The sequence below is a fragment of the Chlorocebus sabaeus genome, chromosome 9 (genome assembly GCF_047675955.1).
Source record: "Chlorocebus sabaeus isolate Y175 chromosome 9, mChlSab1.0.hap1, whole genome shotgun sequence".
NCBI lineage: Eukaryota > Metazoa > Chordata > Mammalia > Primates > Cercopithecidae > Chlorocebus > Chlorocebus sabaeus.
In genome coordinates this window covers 123543897-123560725 of record NC_132912.1, presented here as the reverse complement: position 1 = coordinate 123560725, position 16829 = coordinate 123543897, and the positions used below count along the sequence as shown (strand labels likewise).

Genomic DNA, 16829 nt, shown 5'->3' with positions numbered 1-16829 from the left:
CAGGTTTAATCGAAGATAATATCTCCTTAAGTAAAGTTTATTTACATTAGGCTTTTCTGAAGTTTTCCAACTTAACTATGCCTTCACTGGAAATGGAACCAACAAAACAAAATCTTCTTGATGAAGATTTAATTAAGGTTGTACTCACATCTGGTGGAATCCGGGCACTATCTTTTACTGAGTTTCCTTCAACAGTGAGATGATAAACTTGGCCATCATTATCCGTAAATACAAAATGTTCCCGGGCAGAGATGTTCTGACTAAGTTCAGATTTACTTTCTGCCTCCTGCAGCAAGCTTTGGGATGGTGAAAAATAAGATGAAGATGTTTCTTTTCCCTAGAGTGATACCCATAATTAATTAACTTGCCCAAAGTACAGATGCATTAAGAGGAGGTCCAAAACTATTTTTTGAAAAGTCTGAAACTAATATTTGCCCAAACTAATTTTGGGTAAACACGAATTACTCCTAAACAGTCATAACATCAGAGGAAGTTTACCCTGGACAGAGAAAAATGGTGATCTAAACTTAATACAAGAGAAATAAACCTCATAGAGGTTTTTGCTGTAGAACTCTCCTCAACAGAAGGGAGGCTGTACAGTGACCCAACATTATCTCTGAAGCTTTTTATCTGTAAGATTGGCATGGATGGGGATGGTGCACAAATTTAGGATTCCCAACACATTTTCTTTGGTGTGCATAAATGATAATATGATCTATCTCTATGTCTATGCTATGTTCATTTGAATTTCAGGAACTGAAGTGTATGGAGTAGAAGGGCACTTGGAATGATCACATGTACTAACAGAGGCTGATGGGTGAATATTACTGCATTTGTTATTAGTTACAATAAATAGTATAGTATAATCATAAAAATGATAAAATAAACTTTTTAGTAATCTGGGTATGTACTAAAAGATGAAACTAAGTATGTTCCAAAGCAGAGTCCAACTTGCTACCACAGACACCTTTGGATGACACTTGTCAACTTCCCAGATATGACGCTAATAGCACAAATGACAGTGTCAAGAAACACTGTACTGTACCTGATCACAGATGATTCAACAATACTCAGCTCGGTGTCTGAGACCACAGTCTGGCGGGCCATGGCCTCTCGAGTAGCAAGTTGCTTCTTTCTCAGGCTCTTCAAGTTGTGAGATGGTGACCATTCCTGTAAAGCAAAGGCAGACAAACCGAGACGTGCTAGGTTTCCTTCTGTCAAAGAATCCTCCAGAACAGCTGGGCACACACACCACTGCCCAGTATCATTTATTATTACTGCACATGAATCCACAATTTGTTCTTTAGATTTTACCTACTTAGAGAAAAGCTGAATGAATATATTTTAATTAGAGCTTTTATGGCAAACTTCTAAAAGGTCTGACCTTTTGATATTTTTAAAAAATTTTACAAAATGAAAATAATGAATTCGTCGATAGTATGGCCTATTCTCATCTCCTCCTTCATCTCTTGTGTGCACAGGATAAGACAATCACAATTCTCCAACCAGGGTCCTTTATCATCCATAGATCCCTCCAAAATCACTTGTTTTATTTATATATTCTTTTATATTCCACCTATCGTAAAACCTTTAGTCCAATATCCTCACATATGTATAAGTTCTTAACGTGTAGTTATTTCACATGTATTTCTAATTTACATAAATAGTATGGTGTTTATGTATATGTGTGTGTGTGTGTGTATACGTATTTTACCCTGTTTCTTACTCCTTCCACTGTATTTAAGTCCTCTTCCTCCTGTTTCTGCATGCTACATAACACTCCATGGCTGCATCAGCCAACTGTTAATCTGTCTCCTCTCTCTCAGTAAAAAACAAGCAGATGGTCTCCAAACTCACATCATGACAAAACACACCACAGTCAATATCCTTGCAAGACTTCCTTTACAACCAAGAGCTCAGCAGACACAGAGGATGTCTGTGTTTGCCCAAGCGCTGCCAGTGTGCTTTACAGAATGGCTGCATTGGTCTACATTCCTACCAGCAATGCGCAAGGATTCCCATACCCTATGTTCCACCTACACTTGACACTACATGGCTTTCCAGTTTTTGTTAGTCTAAAAGGTAGATCCATATCATGGTTTGAACATCTCTGAAAACTGATGAATCTGAACATTCCTTTATATGGCTTGTTGGCCTTTTAGGTTTCTCTGCCTCTCATTAGCTCTTCACCGACTTTGTTCATTTTTCCACCAGGGTTCCTGCTTTTTTTCACTGTTGATTTGCAGGAGTTTCTAGTTAAATTTAGACGCTGGAAAATTTGTTTTCCCAAAATGTCTTCTGTATTTAAGTTTGACAATGATATTTTTCATCAAACAAAAAGCATTAATCTTGATTAATTAAATGTATCAAGTTTCTTTTTCTTTTCTTTTTTTTTTTTTTTTTTTTTGCCTTTTGGTTTGAGCTTCTGATGTCTCCTCCTGCCTCTAGGTCACAAAAATATTTTGCATTTTGTTATATTCAATTGTATAGCTTTAGATTTTTTACATTTAGGTCTTTAGTGCTGTGACACTCACTTCTATACATGGTATTAAGTAGAGAACAAGTGTTTTTCTCCATAAATGGAGACAGTTTTCCCAACACCGTCTATTACACAGTCCGTCCATCCTCTTTGATTTGTGCTGCTTTACTGTATATTAAGTCCCCAAATATTCATGGGTCTATTTCTGAGCTCTTTATTATGTTGAATCACTTCCTATTCTTGTGCCAATACAATACTGATTTTATTTCCATGGTTTTGTAAGATGTACTAACATCAGGTAGGAAGGGCAAACCCCACCCATACCTCCCACATTTACTCCTCTTTATTCAAGGATGACTTAGCTATTTAGGACCTTTATTCTTTCAGAAATATTTTACAATATGTTTATCATATTCCTCAAAATATTCAAATGAAATTTCAATTGGAATTGCACTAATATTAGGTTGATCCACCCAAGAAAATAAGAGTTATCTCCATTTATTTAGATCATCTTCTCTGAACACACATTTTTAACAAGAAAATATAACATTGGCAGTAATGATTTTGATTCAAGCTTAAGCAAAACATTCACCACACACACACACACACACATATATATATATATGTACCTAAATAAGCTATTTAATTCTTAAACTGTAACTTACCAAAGCAGTTATTGCAGGGAAGTTTTTGGACATTTCTCTAAGAAGGGTACAAGTCCTAACATCCCATAGCTCCAGGGGTTTATCTTTGAATACAACTGCCAAATACTGCCTAAAATAAAGAAAATTGCTAAATAAGTCCCTTTTTGCAAAACTTTCACCATGAACTACACCAAATAAAAAGTTCAGTAAATTGAAAAACTCAGCTGACGCATTCTAAATATAGACAATTTAAACCACCATTTAGCACCCATGATGAACAGTCCTAAGAAGGTAAAGCTTTAAGATGACCTGTGAGAGAACATACCGTCTCACACAATTGAGCAAGTAGTCCAACTCGGAAGAAAGAGTGGCACAGATTCAAACCCTGATGCCGCAACTTACGTTAACCCTCCTGAGGCTCAATTTCTCACATATGACATGGGAATCTCATCATGGACCTCAAAGAATTGATATACAGATTATGGTAGGCATTCAGTGAAAAAGTATGTAAAGTTTCTATCATCCTACTACAGTTGGTATTCAACGAATGCCACTTTATTCACTTTCTGTTAAGCCTGGAAGAAGTACTGAATGATGTCAATGAGTGCAATTCAATAAACATAATTTGAGCATTGATTACTCAATAAGCATTATGAGGAACTAAAATATTATTCAGCAAATGATGGCTGACAGAGAGGAAATGTGACAAGAGTAGGCAGATCCCTGTACTCCCTGTATGAAAGGACTGAGATTCTTCCACTCAGGACCACCTGTGACCCCCAACAGAAAGTAGAAATTTACAGAAAGATACCTGGCAAAACACCCACATAGTTGGAAGTTAAAAAATACACCTCTGAATGACATCCCATGGAAATTGTCGAAGTGTATAAAGTGAATTAAAATGAGAACATATTACCATATCAAAAATTGTAGGATACAGGAAAAGTAGTGCTTACATAGCATGAAATCTTTACATTACATTTTAGGGAATCATCTTAATTTAATTATCTAAGTTTCTATTTTAGAAACTATGCAAAAAAAAGAAGAGCATATTTAAGAAGTAAGCAGAAGAACAAAAGATAAGCATGATAGTCAATTAAATTGAAAATGGAAAAATCATAGAGAAGAATCAAATGAACCAAAAGTAGTTTCTTGGAAAAGATCAATAAATAAAATTGGTTGATATAATTTACTGATATTAAGAGTGGGAGAGATAATCACTGATCATAGAGACATGATGAACAAGCTTATTTCAATAAATTAATAAACTCAGCAACTTCAACAAAATGGACAGATTACTTGAAAGACACCAATTACCAAAACTCAAAAAAAGGTAGAGAATCTAAATAGTCCTATATTTATGAAAAAAACTGAATTTGTATTTAAAAACTTTTCCACAAAGAAAATTTTAGGTTCAGATGGGTTGCCTAATGAATTTTTCCTATTTAGTAAGAAATAATATCAATTCTACACAAACTCATTATTCAAAAAAAAGGAGAGAGAATACTTTACAACACATTCTGCAAGGTCAATATTACCCTGATAACAAAACGAAGGATATTACATAAAAATGAGACCAATATCCTTCATGAACATAGATATAAAAACTCTTCATAATATATCAAGAAATCAAATCCGGCAATATATCAAAACAGTAATACATCATGACCAACTAGAGTTTATTCCAGGAATGTCATGTTGGTTTAACATCTGAATATCAATCGATGTAATTCACCATATTAGTGAACTTCAAAACAAAAAGAAAAACAAAATAACACACACACGCCATATGATGATGTCAATGAATACAGAAAAAGCATTTGACAAATTCAACACCTACTCATGATACAAAGGCTCAGCAAACTAGGAATAAAATTTTTTCAACTAGATAAAGTAAATATACAAAAAATATACAGCTAATATCATACTTAGTGTTGAAAGACTGAATGATTTCTTCATAAGATCCAGGATCAGAGCAAGATACCTGGCAAAGTTCTAAGTTCTAATCAACACTATACAGGAGGTCCTAATTAGTACAAGCAAAAAGAAGGCCTATAGATCGAAAAGATGTAAAGGTGTCTTTACTGGCAAACGAGACTGTCTCTATAGAAAATCCTAAAGAATCAACAAAAGCACCTATACTAGAAGTAATAACTAAGCTTAGCATGGTCACCAGGCACAAGGTCAATATCAAAAAATTAACTGTATTTTAGTATAAAAATAATAAATAATTGAAATTTTAAAACACCATTTATAAAAGCATCAAAGAAAACACAAAATATAATTAACAAATAATATGTAAGACTTATACACTGAAAACTACAAAATATTGCTGCAATTTTAAAAGACCTAAATAAGTGGAGAAATACACCACGTTCATGACATTTATGAATTATAAAACTTGCTAAGATGCCAATTCTTCCCCACACTGATTGATGGGTTCAGTGCAATCCCAATCAAAATCTCAGGAAGATTTTTTGGTAAAACTGATAGGTTGATTCTAAAATTTATATGGTAATGCAAAGATCTTAGAAAAGCCAAAACAAGTTTGAAAACTATTTTAGAAAGCTTACTCTTTGTTTGTAATTTTGATTGATTTTCATTTGGTTTCTATTTTTAATAATACTGCTTTACATGTTATTTTACCCTGAAACAAAAAAACTCAATTTCTGGAAGCAAAATGGGTTTAAATTATACATAAAGAAAATGGATTCTTTCATTCAGCAACTCCATGCTTAGATAGAAGTGCATAAGAACTTCATCCGAAAGTAAACAACGATTCATGCAAAAGCTACCTCATCTTTTTAGAAGTGGAGAATTAAAAGTGATAGCAACTTAATTTTGTAATCAAAATATTTTCTTTGGGCTGCATATCACTATTTGCTATCACTAAAAAGATTCTATGTGCATTCCAGCACATTCCCATTTTCTTAAAGATTAAAAAAATCCATGAGATTTCATTGTGATAACACCATAGATTTTTTTTTTTAGGTCGACACTTACTTCAAATGAGATACTTTAATCATTTCGATGGGAGATTCATCATTGCCTCTTTCACCGCGAAAAGCAATGCTCCTACCTTTAATTACAAATATTTTAAAAAGTGAGAACAGTGCATAAAACATGTATGAAAAACAAGAAGCCACACCAATGTAATTTGATCGGTCCTACCCTTCCTACCCTCTGTTCTCCTATTCATTCTTCCATTTGCTTCAAATCTGTTTCTGTCTTTTTGGTGTTTTTTTTTTTTTTTTTTGAGACAGAGTCTCACTTTGTCACCCAGGCTAGAGTGCAGTGGCGCGATCTTGGCTCACTGCAACCTCCGCCACCCAGGTTCAAGTGATTTTCTTGCCTTAGCCTCCTGAGTAGCTGGGATTACAGGTGCTCGCCACCACGCCGGCTAATTTTTGTACTTTTAGTAGAGATGGGGTTTCACCATGTTGGCCAGGCTGGTCTCGATCTCCTAACCTCCAGTGATTCACCTGCCTCGGCCTCCCAAAACACTGGGATTACAGGTGTGAGCCACAGCGCCCAACTGCTTCTAAGCTGTTTCTAATAACATAAGTTCAAAGAATATTCTCAAAAGTGTTACAAATTAATGATCAATAATACATCACATATTCAGACATTTATTTTGTAAAAAGGCATTTTCATTTGTTACACAGTTTCTTGAATTCTGTAATTCAATTTTAGAAATTTAAAAAAACAATGATAAGTTTTACGATATCTATAGGACAGCAATTGTCTGGTGCGAAAACTATTTATTTAAAGTAATATTTAATACAAACATTCTCATGTTTCCAAATAAAAACTCTTGAAACATGTATTTAAGATTTTCTTGTCCCATGTGTAGAATACTAGTTAAATATTTTGAACATGTTCCTCTGAAAACATCTTTATAAACTGGAAACTAGGGAATAACTACCATGTTCATGTATGCTGTGAAAGAATGAGTTACCCACAAAGGAAGCTACATGATTTTCTGTGAATAAAAAAAGTATAAATTCTAACTTGTATGTTTAGTATCTTGTGATAGATTTTTATCTACATTAAACAAAAGAGGGAACATACTCAATTCAAGGCCATCTGAAGGCCTAAATGTCTTCCTGCTCTTCATTGAGATTCCATCATGTGGAATCTCAGTATACTCACTATTATTATACCCCAAACAGCCCATGTCCTGTCCTAACTGCACTAGTCTGCTGCCTTCCTTAGAAGCCCAGGATATAAAAGTGTATAATCTATGAACTCAAATATCCCACTTAAGGAAACCAGTAACTGTTACTTATGTGCAAAGCAGATTTTAAGTTATCCAACAGTCCTAAATCTGAGCTGACCAAAACAAATACACAGGGATTTTTTTTTCTTTTTTTTTTTAGTCAATGGTACTAGACAACAGCATTTTATCCCTGGGATCACTAGAGACAGAGCCAGTACCACTCTGTTGGCAAATTAGGAACTTCGGAATGAGAGTCAATGGGCATGTCACTTCCAATGAGACCAGAGCAGCAACACTGGACTAAAGATGGGGATGATTCCTTGAAGTTTAGTAACACACCCTGAGAAGTAAGAACAACTGGATCTTTGAGAGCTTGAAAATACATATAGAGACTATAAAAAAAGCGACCATCTACTTCATGTGTTTATAATTTACTTGATTTACAACCATTTATTTGATTTATTCATTTTACACATACATACACATGCTCTCATTGGTTAAGATCATCTGCATATGATTAATGTTGCTATACCATTTTAAAGAAACTCATCACAATTTTGTTTAAAAAAAAAAACCTCTTTGAAACTACGGCATATTTTCAAATTCTTCATTTTGAAATTCACTGGTTTTAGGCTTTTAACAATTCTGAAAAAGTTACCTTATTGGGACGTTTCCTACTATAGAATCTTCAAAATCCCAAATTAAGTTTCTCTATTCATTCAGCCAGAGACTATTACAAGTTTTAAATTTGAGCATTTAAAAACAATCCTTAACCTATAAATTTTCTAAATGTTTCCTATGAAGGCCAAAATTTTCAGCAGAGATGCTAATAAAGTCCATTGATAGAGTTATTTTTAAATTGATCTTTTAAAGTTGGTTATATATAACAATGCACTTAAAAGTAGAACTGGTATCCTCCTATGTTTTAATGAATCTGTCTGTTCAGGCTAATGGTCCTCCATTTTACCATGTATTTGTGCCAACAACATTTCCATGCAAACAACAATGAAGCCTTTCTAGGGCAATTATTAAAGAATAAAAGAATAAATATATAAACATGAAATATAAGAAAAAACTCCAAGATGAAAGAAGTACTTTCAAACATGTTTTATAAATAGCAACATGTTTATTCAATATGACAAATCAATTTGAATCTTTAAAAACAAACCTGTTGGAAGATCAACCAGTTGAAGCTCATTTCTCACTAATCCCATATTGTTTGGTGTTGAGGTAGCAAAAGAGAGAAAACTAGTCAAACTTGTCCATTCAATACCCCTATAATAGGAAATGAGATAAAGGTTAAACTAATACTCTTTTTTATTTGAAAGGTTTATTTATTTGAAAAATAAGTTTTCCAAAGACCTAAATTGTATTACGCAAATTAATTAAAAAGTAAGCATGACCTTTTATCTTAACATGACCTTTTATTTGAGACTGTATTACCATACCTAACACATACAAAATTATTTCTAACTAAAACTTTATCTACAAATGTAATGACAAGATAGTTTAGTTATCAAGATTCACATCAGTATTAACATGACTATTAAAATCTGGCCAGGGAGAGAGTCATATTACAGTAGTTTCAGCCTACCAGACCAAGACACAAACTAATGACCTAAGAAAATCCACATGTACCTCTCTATTTTGTTTACTTCTAAGTATCTTCCATTGCATTATAAGCTTCAAAGGCTTTGTCTGTTTACAAGCATAGAGAAGATACTCAACAGATAATTGTAAAGCATTGTGAGTTAAAACAAGCTTTTAAAAACATACACATGTTGCACTATCTGCTGTCATGAGTCCCCGGCACAGTATACACACACCTTCAAGTGCTTCAGATTATGATTTTTAAAAGCACACTTAATAAAAGGTAGGAAAACAACTTTCTAAAAGTTAATCTTATTTGGACATGAAAATCTAAAATGTTTTGAGTTTACTGCTAGTAAGTTAAGAGATTTTTATAATACATCCGTGAAAGTTTTTTTTTTTTTTTTTTGAGACAGGGTCTCACTCTGTCACCCAAGCTGGAGTGCAGTGGCATGATCTCAACTCACTGCAACCTCTGCCTCCCAGGCTCAAGAGATCCTCCCACCTCAGGCTCTCAAATAGCTAAGCCTACAGTGTGTGCCACCACATCCAGCTAATTTTTGTATTTCTGTGAAAATTTCTTAATGGCTTTTGATTATAATACGAAAATTACATTAACTGAAACACAAAGCAGGATTTTAGCGTTCTCTTGGCCAGTATCTCTGAATATAAAATACAAATTATTTTCAAAATGGCAATGAAGAGGAAAAATTCATGTAAAAATAGAGTATCTTTGTATGATCATTCACAACATTTATCTCTCTGAGTAGTATATCCCTCAGAGTTAGTATCCCAAGTAACACTTATAATCAATTTCAATGTTACTCAACCATAAATATTATCTTAGCATGTATAAGTCAAGTATTTAGTGACATCTATAACCTGACTAATCCAGGATAATAAACCTTACTTAAAATTAATACCCCTCTGATTAATTAGCTATTAAAACTTTGTGTTTGAAAAAAATGACAACATGTTTGACTTTTCAGAAGCATGTGTGAAATTCTTAGCACAAATCTTGGCTCAGCCAACATTTTAATTTTACTGCCAACATGATTCCTACTAACCTATGTGCGTATTTCAGCAGGAGATGTAGCATATGTACTGAAAGGATAAGCGAAGAGTTCGGGCTCTGAGGCTTGAAAGGCCTAGAGTGAATTCCATTTAGCTCCTTCACAGATTACAAATTTTCAGTTTCTTACTCTGTAGACTGGAAATACAATACCTGCCCTATACAATTGTAGTGGGGATTCAATGAAATGATGCATGCAAAGTATTAATACTTAACATAATCCCTAGAGTAAGTAGTGATTAAATGGAGAGTTTCCCCTGGTTAGTGTTGACCATAAACGGAAACACCAGACACATAAGGCAAGGTGAAAGGAAATGTCGAGAGAAGAGTAGATGGGAAAGAGAGAAAGAGAAGATTCAGCAGTTCAAGCAGAGACTACTACAAGTGCCAGAATGGCAAGCTACAGACACTGCAACAGAAAAGAAGAGATGACTAACAGCCTGAAAGAGTCCAAACAGACACCTTTGTACCTCAAAAGCCCAAAGTTTTTAAAGACATTATTCTACGCAAATCTATTTGGGGAGATGCTGTACAGGAACAGCCTAAGGTGGCAATAAACAGTCACCTGGGCTGCACCACACAACAATGCACCTGAAACAATAAGACAATGCAAACTTTTCAGAGATTTCCATCACAATCAGAAGCTGTGATACTTAAAAGGTTAGCCTGGCCTGGCACAGTGGCTCACGCCTGTAATCCCAGCACTTTGGGAGGCAGAGGCAGGTGGATCATCTGAGGTCAGGAGTTCAAGACCAGCCTGACCAACATGGTGAAACTCTGTCTCTGCTAAAAAATACAAAAATTAGCTGGGTATGGTGGCATACACCTGTAATCCCAGCTACTTGGGAGGATGAGGCAGGACAATTGCTTGAACCTGGGAGGCAGAGGTTGCAGTGAGCTGAGATGGCGCCACTGCACTGTAGCCTGGGTGACAAGAGCAAAACTCCATCTCAAAAAAAAAAAGAAGGGAAAAAAAGGTTAACCCTTCTCCATTAAGAAAATGCATGTACTCAGGATAATGTGTTTGCTAAGGGTTCACTGAGAATTTTTATACACAAGACCTACATTTAATGTACAGAAAACAAAAAATGACCTTTCTTATGCTTTCACTGAAAGATCATAAAAAAATACTGGAAACTGGCAGGGGGCAGTGGCTCATGCCCGTAATCCCAGCACTTTGCGAGGCTAAAGTGGGTGGATCACTTGAGGTGAGGAGTTCAACATCAGCCTGGCCAACATGGTGAAACCCCATCTCTACTAAAAATATAAAATTTAGCTGGGCATGGTGGCACATGCCTGTAATCCTAGCTACTCAAGAGGCTGAGACACAAGAATCACTTGAACCCGGGAGGCGGAGATTGTAGTGAGCTGAGATCGCACCACTGCACTCTAGCCTGGGTGACAGAGTAAGACTCTGTCTCAAAAAACAAACAAAAAACTGGAAATTCGTATTTTATATGTGTAACTCTACAATCTATCATTGATAGGACACAAAAGGAAAATAGCCTTGGGTTCAGCAGAATAATGCTATGGACAGTACAGGTATGCATTCTGGAACAGAAAGCAAGAAGCACTCTTCTCTCAATTTAGCCTTCCCACAGATAGCTCTGCATACACAGAACTCATAAGCAGATCAGGTTTTAAAAATCAAAGGATAAATGCTATGCAGTGTTCTGATGATGTTTAAACAAAGAATAAATAAGACAAATTAACAATTAAAATGACTTTATTTGAATTTGTCATAAGTAGTCCTACTGATGGATCATCACAGAAATGAAAAATATGCAGCCATAAAAAAGAATGAGTTCATGTCCTTTGCAGGGACATGGATGAAGCTGGAAGCCATCATTCTCAGCAAACTAACACAGGAACAGAAAACCAAATACTGCATGTTCTCACTCATAATGGGAGCTGAACAATGAGAATACATACACTCAGGGAAAGGAACATCACACACTGGAGCCTGTTGGGGGTTGAGGGGCAAGGGGAGGGAGAACATTAGGAGAAATATTTAATGCATGAGGGGCTTAAAACCTAGATGACGGGTTGATGGGTGCGCAAACCACCATGGCACATGTATATCTATGTAACAAACCTGCACAGTCTGCACATGTATCCCAGAACTTAAAGTAAAATTAAAGAAAAAAAAGAAAGAAAATGTGGTACATACACATCATTGAATACTATGTAGTCATAAAAAGGAATGAGGTCATGTCCTTTGCAGGGATATGGATGGAGCTGGAAGCCATCATCCTCAGCAAACTAACACAGGAACAGAAAAACCAAACACCATATGTTCTCACTCATAAGTGGGAGTTGAACAATGAGAACACATGGATACAGGGAGGGGAATAACATACATCAGGGCCTGTCGGCAGAGGGCATCTGAGGGGAGGGAGAGCATCAGGACAAATAGCTAATGCATGCGGAGCTTAAAACCAAGGTGATAGGTTTACAGGTGCAGCAAACCACCAAGGCACACGTATACCTATGTAACAAATGTGCACGTTCTGCACATGTATCCTGGAACTTAAAGTAAAAAAAATTTAAAAATAATGAAAGATAATAATTTTGAGCAAAATAAATAAATAAATAAAATAAACCTGAACAAGGCAACACAAGGACATCCAGTGAGAAAACAGCCTGGCCCTTAGGAGAAATAAATGAGGTGCAACAATATCAGTTGGTACAAAAATAGCTGTTTTTTGCCATTAAAATTGCAAAAACCGCAATTACTTTTGCAACAACCTAATAAAAGATAAAGCATTCTCTACTGCTTATGTTCTTTAGACAACAATTAGTTATCATTCTTGATTAACATAGCCATTAGTTGGACATGAATATTATTCAAACTTTTCAAATAATCACCACTGCAGATAACATTATGCAGTTCTCAATGTAGAAAAGTCTACGAGCATTTTTTTCTGATATGATGTTTGTGATGTCACCATCACGATGACATACTTACTTGACTTCACATGAGTGGATGCTTAACTCCTTGTGTAGCAGACCACTGGTGAGATGGTACACCAGGACAGAACCGTTACTTGTACCTTTCAAAATGACATCATGGAAGATCATTAATTCAGTGGGAGTTCCAGCACTTTGCAAGAAAAGTCTTTTCTCAAGACTTTAATCACTTAACAACATTTATCTTTTATAAAAGAAACCCAAGCTATGTGCTTAAACAAACAAACAAAAAAGAATGAATTTCTCTGGTCCACTTCCTTATTTAAAAAAATGGGCCTAACCTCATGTGCTCAAAAACCTTGCTTAATTTCAAGAATAGATTTTTCACAGAAAGATCTTAAAACTTACACTAATACACATACGATTTGAAGAAACACTTTCCTACGCTTTTATACACATGGGAATTTATACTTTTTGAGATTCAGAAGGTTTATTATAGCTGATCCTCAAATAAGCAATCTAGCAGAGCTCATTAACCAGGGTTATCCATTTTTCTTTACGAAGTTTTGTTTTTGTTTTGTCTCTCATATTAAATAAACCCTGATGAGAGAGTAAAGTATGATGGTTAACTGTGGTTTCTGCAATTAAAGAAACCTGGGCTCAAGCCCTGGCTCTTCCTTATACTCTTGGATGAATCACTTGCCCACACTAAATCTGTGTTTTCATCTCTTTAAAATGGGAAGAGTAGAAAATCTATTTGTTGGAGATTAAATGGGAAAACATAAAGCACTTAGCACAGTAATTGGCACAAAGTAAGCACTTGGTTAACTACTAGTATCCTGTTATCACTACAATTAACAGTTTACAGTTATTATTCCTAAAGCTTTTCATGGTCTCAGGTAGTATGTCTGAAGTTTAAATGGAAGGGACATGGACATACATGAAAAAGCTTCAGTCTCTGTAGTGTTTTTATAAGTTAAGCAAGAAAAGTGAACAGTCTATATGGACAATCACTTTTGCACTGCACATGATTTAAAAATTAATGAATTCATACAAAGCAAGAGAGTGGAAGTAAAAATGCTGGGCAAATTCTAATATTATCTTATTTGCTGAATAAAACTCCAGAAATCTTTTGCAAAACTATTCTAGAAAAACACATTGTACAGTTGTTTACATCTATCATCTATTTTGTAATAATACCTTCTGGCACTGAGAAAGTAAATTACTAAAATTTTTCAATAAACAGAACTTCATAATAATCAAATGATTTCTATAATCGAAAGTTTTAACAATGCTGAACCTATGATCTAATGCACTAGGGGCACTACAAGAATTAATTCCATAGTTGAACTCTTTATCTTTATTAGTGACACTCTAGACAAACCTTTAGGCACTTATATTTTTACTTTGTTACACTAAATTCAGTAAATGATACTGACTACATACCAATACAGCTTATTCTACAATGGAAATCTCAGACCTTGCCGTAACTCTTATTATATAGCTATCCCAAGAAGTAATTTTCCCCAAGAAATTGATAAAATCCTAATTGACAAATCAGGAACACTAACATAATACATACATGCACATACGAAGCACACTGATGAATCCTAATTAAAATCTATTAATGGTGAAATATTAAGTTTCTAAAGCAAAAATTAAACATTTATCTGCATTATATAAACCTGGACACATATACAGACAATTGAATCATAAAAATCAAATCGCTTTCAAAACATAGGCACAGAAAAAAACAGAAGGGTACTACCAAACAGTAATACCCCAATGAGTCTTTAGCACTGAGAAGTCAGCCATGTTAGCCACAGAATAAACATGGTGAGGCTTTCACTACAAATGACATGTTAACAGACTGGGGGAGAAAGCCAGAAGCCAGCCAATAGCATCTTAAGAAGAAATGTTGAGTTTCAAACAAATACACGGTTTTCCAAAAGTTTTGGAGAAATGTATTTTAATCATGTGTACTTAACAGCAAACTAAATTTTGTTTTTTCTCTATGCTGTAAAGAAAATTAGGTTCATCACATTACTATGAAATCCATGTGACAGCAAGTTGAAACCCAGATAAATTTTTCTACCTATAACATACAAATACACAATTTCAAACCAAAAGGCAAATCTTAATTTATAGGGACCATAGACACTTTAAATAATATTTGATATATAACTCTTAGCAAAAGAAGAACCCTGCTATTACTAAACTATTAACCCTGACTATATTTTTAGTCAATAAAGACTCAAAGAAACTGACATGACCTAGAGACTGGGGTGGTCCAATTACAGACAAGGAGCCTGAGATTCAGCACTGCAGGGATGAGCCTCCTGATATTTCAGCGACGAATGGACAGCATCAGAGACTTGACTGTCCAGTCTCAGGTGGAAGAAGACTTAGCGTTCCAATTCAATATAAGACGGGGTAGAATAAAAGGACAGAAAAAAATTTTTTTTGAAGTTCCAGGATGAGTATTTACACAGTTTCACTTAGCCTCTACCTCCTTTTAAAGCATCCTAAAAGAGAATAAAGGAACTTCTAGAAACTAGAAAACCTAAACATCTTATAAAGTGAATTAAAAAAAGACCAGGTCAAATACTCACCAACAGCCAGCAGTGGCTGATACATCTTGATGTTTTTTGTGGTCAACGGTGGACACATACGGATAGCAAACTGTGGTGCAGGCAGTCCTGAAAGCAGTCCCGTCAGCAGGAACTTGAGGTGCACTTCCCGCAGAATTGAACCTCTGGGATGTTCTTCCCCAGCAATTGCACTTTGCCCTGATTTGTAATAAAAATAACAAATATATTAACTATAGTGTATGCAAATCTTAAAAACCTAAAGAAAATTTTCAGTAGAAATGCTCTTCAGGTCTAAAAGTATAATGTAGTACACTAGTGGCTGGAGTTATTAGGGACACAATGACTCCATACCTGGCTATAGGACTTAAATTGCATCAACTAACACTTCAAGGGATACATTACTCCTGAGTCCTGCTATCCAGAATACAGGGACCTATGTATTCTAAGAGACACTGTTTCAGTCAATATTCCTGGTATTAAAGCACTACACAGGCTTCAGAAGAAAGCAAGATAACTTGCATTAGAGAACAGCTTCTGCAGATTGAACTACTGTACTGCATTCTAATTTTACTGCCTTTTGAAAGGGTTACTTTTCAATCTGATGTACTCTATAAAGTACATACAAAATTGGTATTCATGAAAAACAGGTTTAAATAACTCATTCCTAATTTCTAATAAGAAACCTTAATGTGTCAGTGTAATTACAAAACATAAGCTTTATAAGTCAATATAAAATAAATGCAAATATATATTCATAAATCATGTGTATAATATATAAGCCATCACTGTCAATAGTTAAGACTTCAATGGCATATTTCCCAAACACCATTTGTACTTAGGTTAGCAAGTCTCAAACTAAAAAGATGACTCCAATAAAAATCATTCTAACAAAATCTAAATATAAACAGTATAACAAAATCAAGACTGTTCATTAAAAAGGTATACAAATTTCCTTCCTATAAACCACTATAGAATATTGGGATTAACCTGCCAAAAATAGAAAGAATATGCATGTATATACATATATGTCTACATACACATAAACACAAACATGTATATAGTGTGAAAGGAAAAATGTAAATAAGTGGGTGGTGAATATAACCTTTTGAAGCTGTAAAGTTGTTTCAATAATGTTATTTTAAAATCGACAAAATATATAGAAAAAATACCATTTTAATCCTATTAAAATGATCCCTTAGGATTAGCCACATACTCAATACCAATCTCTCTGCCTAACTTTGGTTGAAAAAAGATGGAGGCTGGGCATGGTGGCTCACACCTGTGATTCCAGCACTTTGGGAGGCTGAGGCAGGCAGATCATGAG

General features: G+C 34.8%; 1 protein-coding gene across 1 annotated transcript in view; it reads right to left on the bottom strand.

The window, feature by feature from the left end:
• WDR11 (WD repeat domain 11) overlaps nt 1-16829 on the bottom strand; it is a 58170-nt gene that overhangs the window by 23293 nt on the left and 18048 nt on the right. Inside the window, exons 10-16 of the mRNA XM_007964272.3 lie at nt 15527-15703; nt 12973-13057; nt 8511-8617; nt 6127-6202; nt 3145-3253; nt 1046-1170; nt 149-296 (exon numbers count right to left, since the gene is read on the bottom strand). Of these exons, the coding sequence (XP_007962463.3) occupies nt 149-296; nt 1046-1170; nt 3145-3253; nt 6127-6202; nt 8511-8617; nt 12973-13057; nt 15527-15703 (827 nt within the window). The remainder of the gene's footprint in view (nt 1-148; nt 297-1045; nt 1171-3144; nt 3254-6126; nt 6203-8510; nt 8618-12972; nt 13058-15526; nt 15704-16829) is intronic.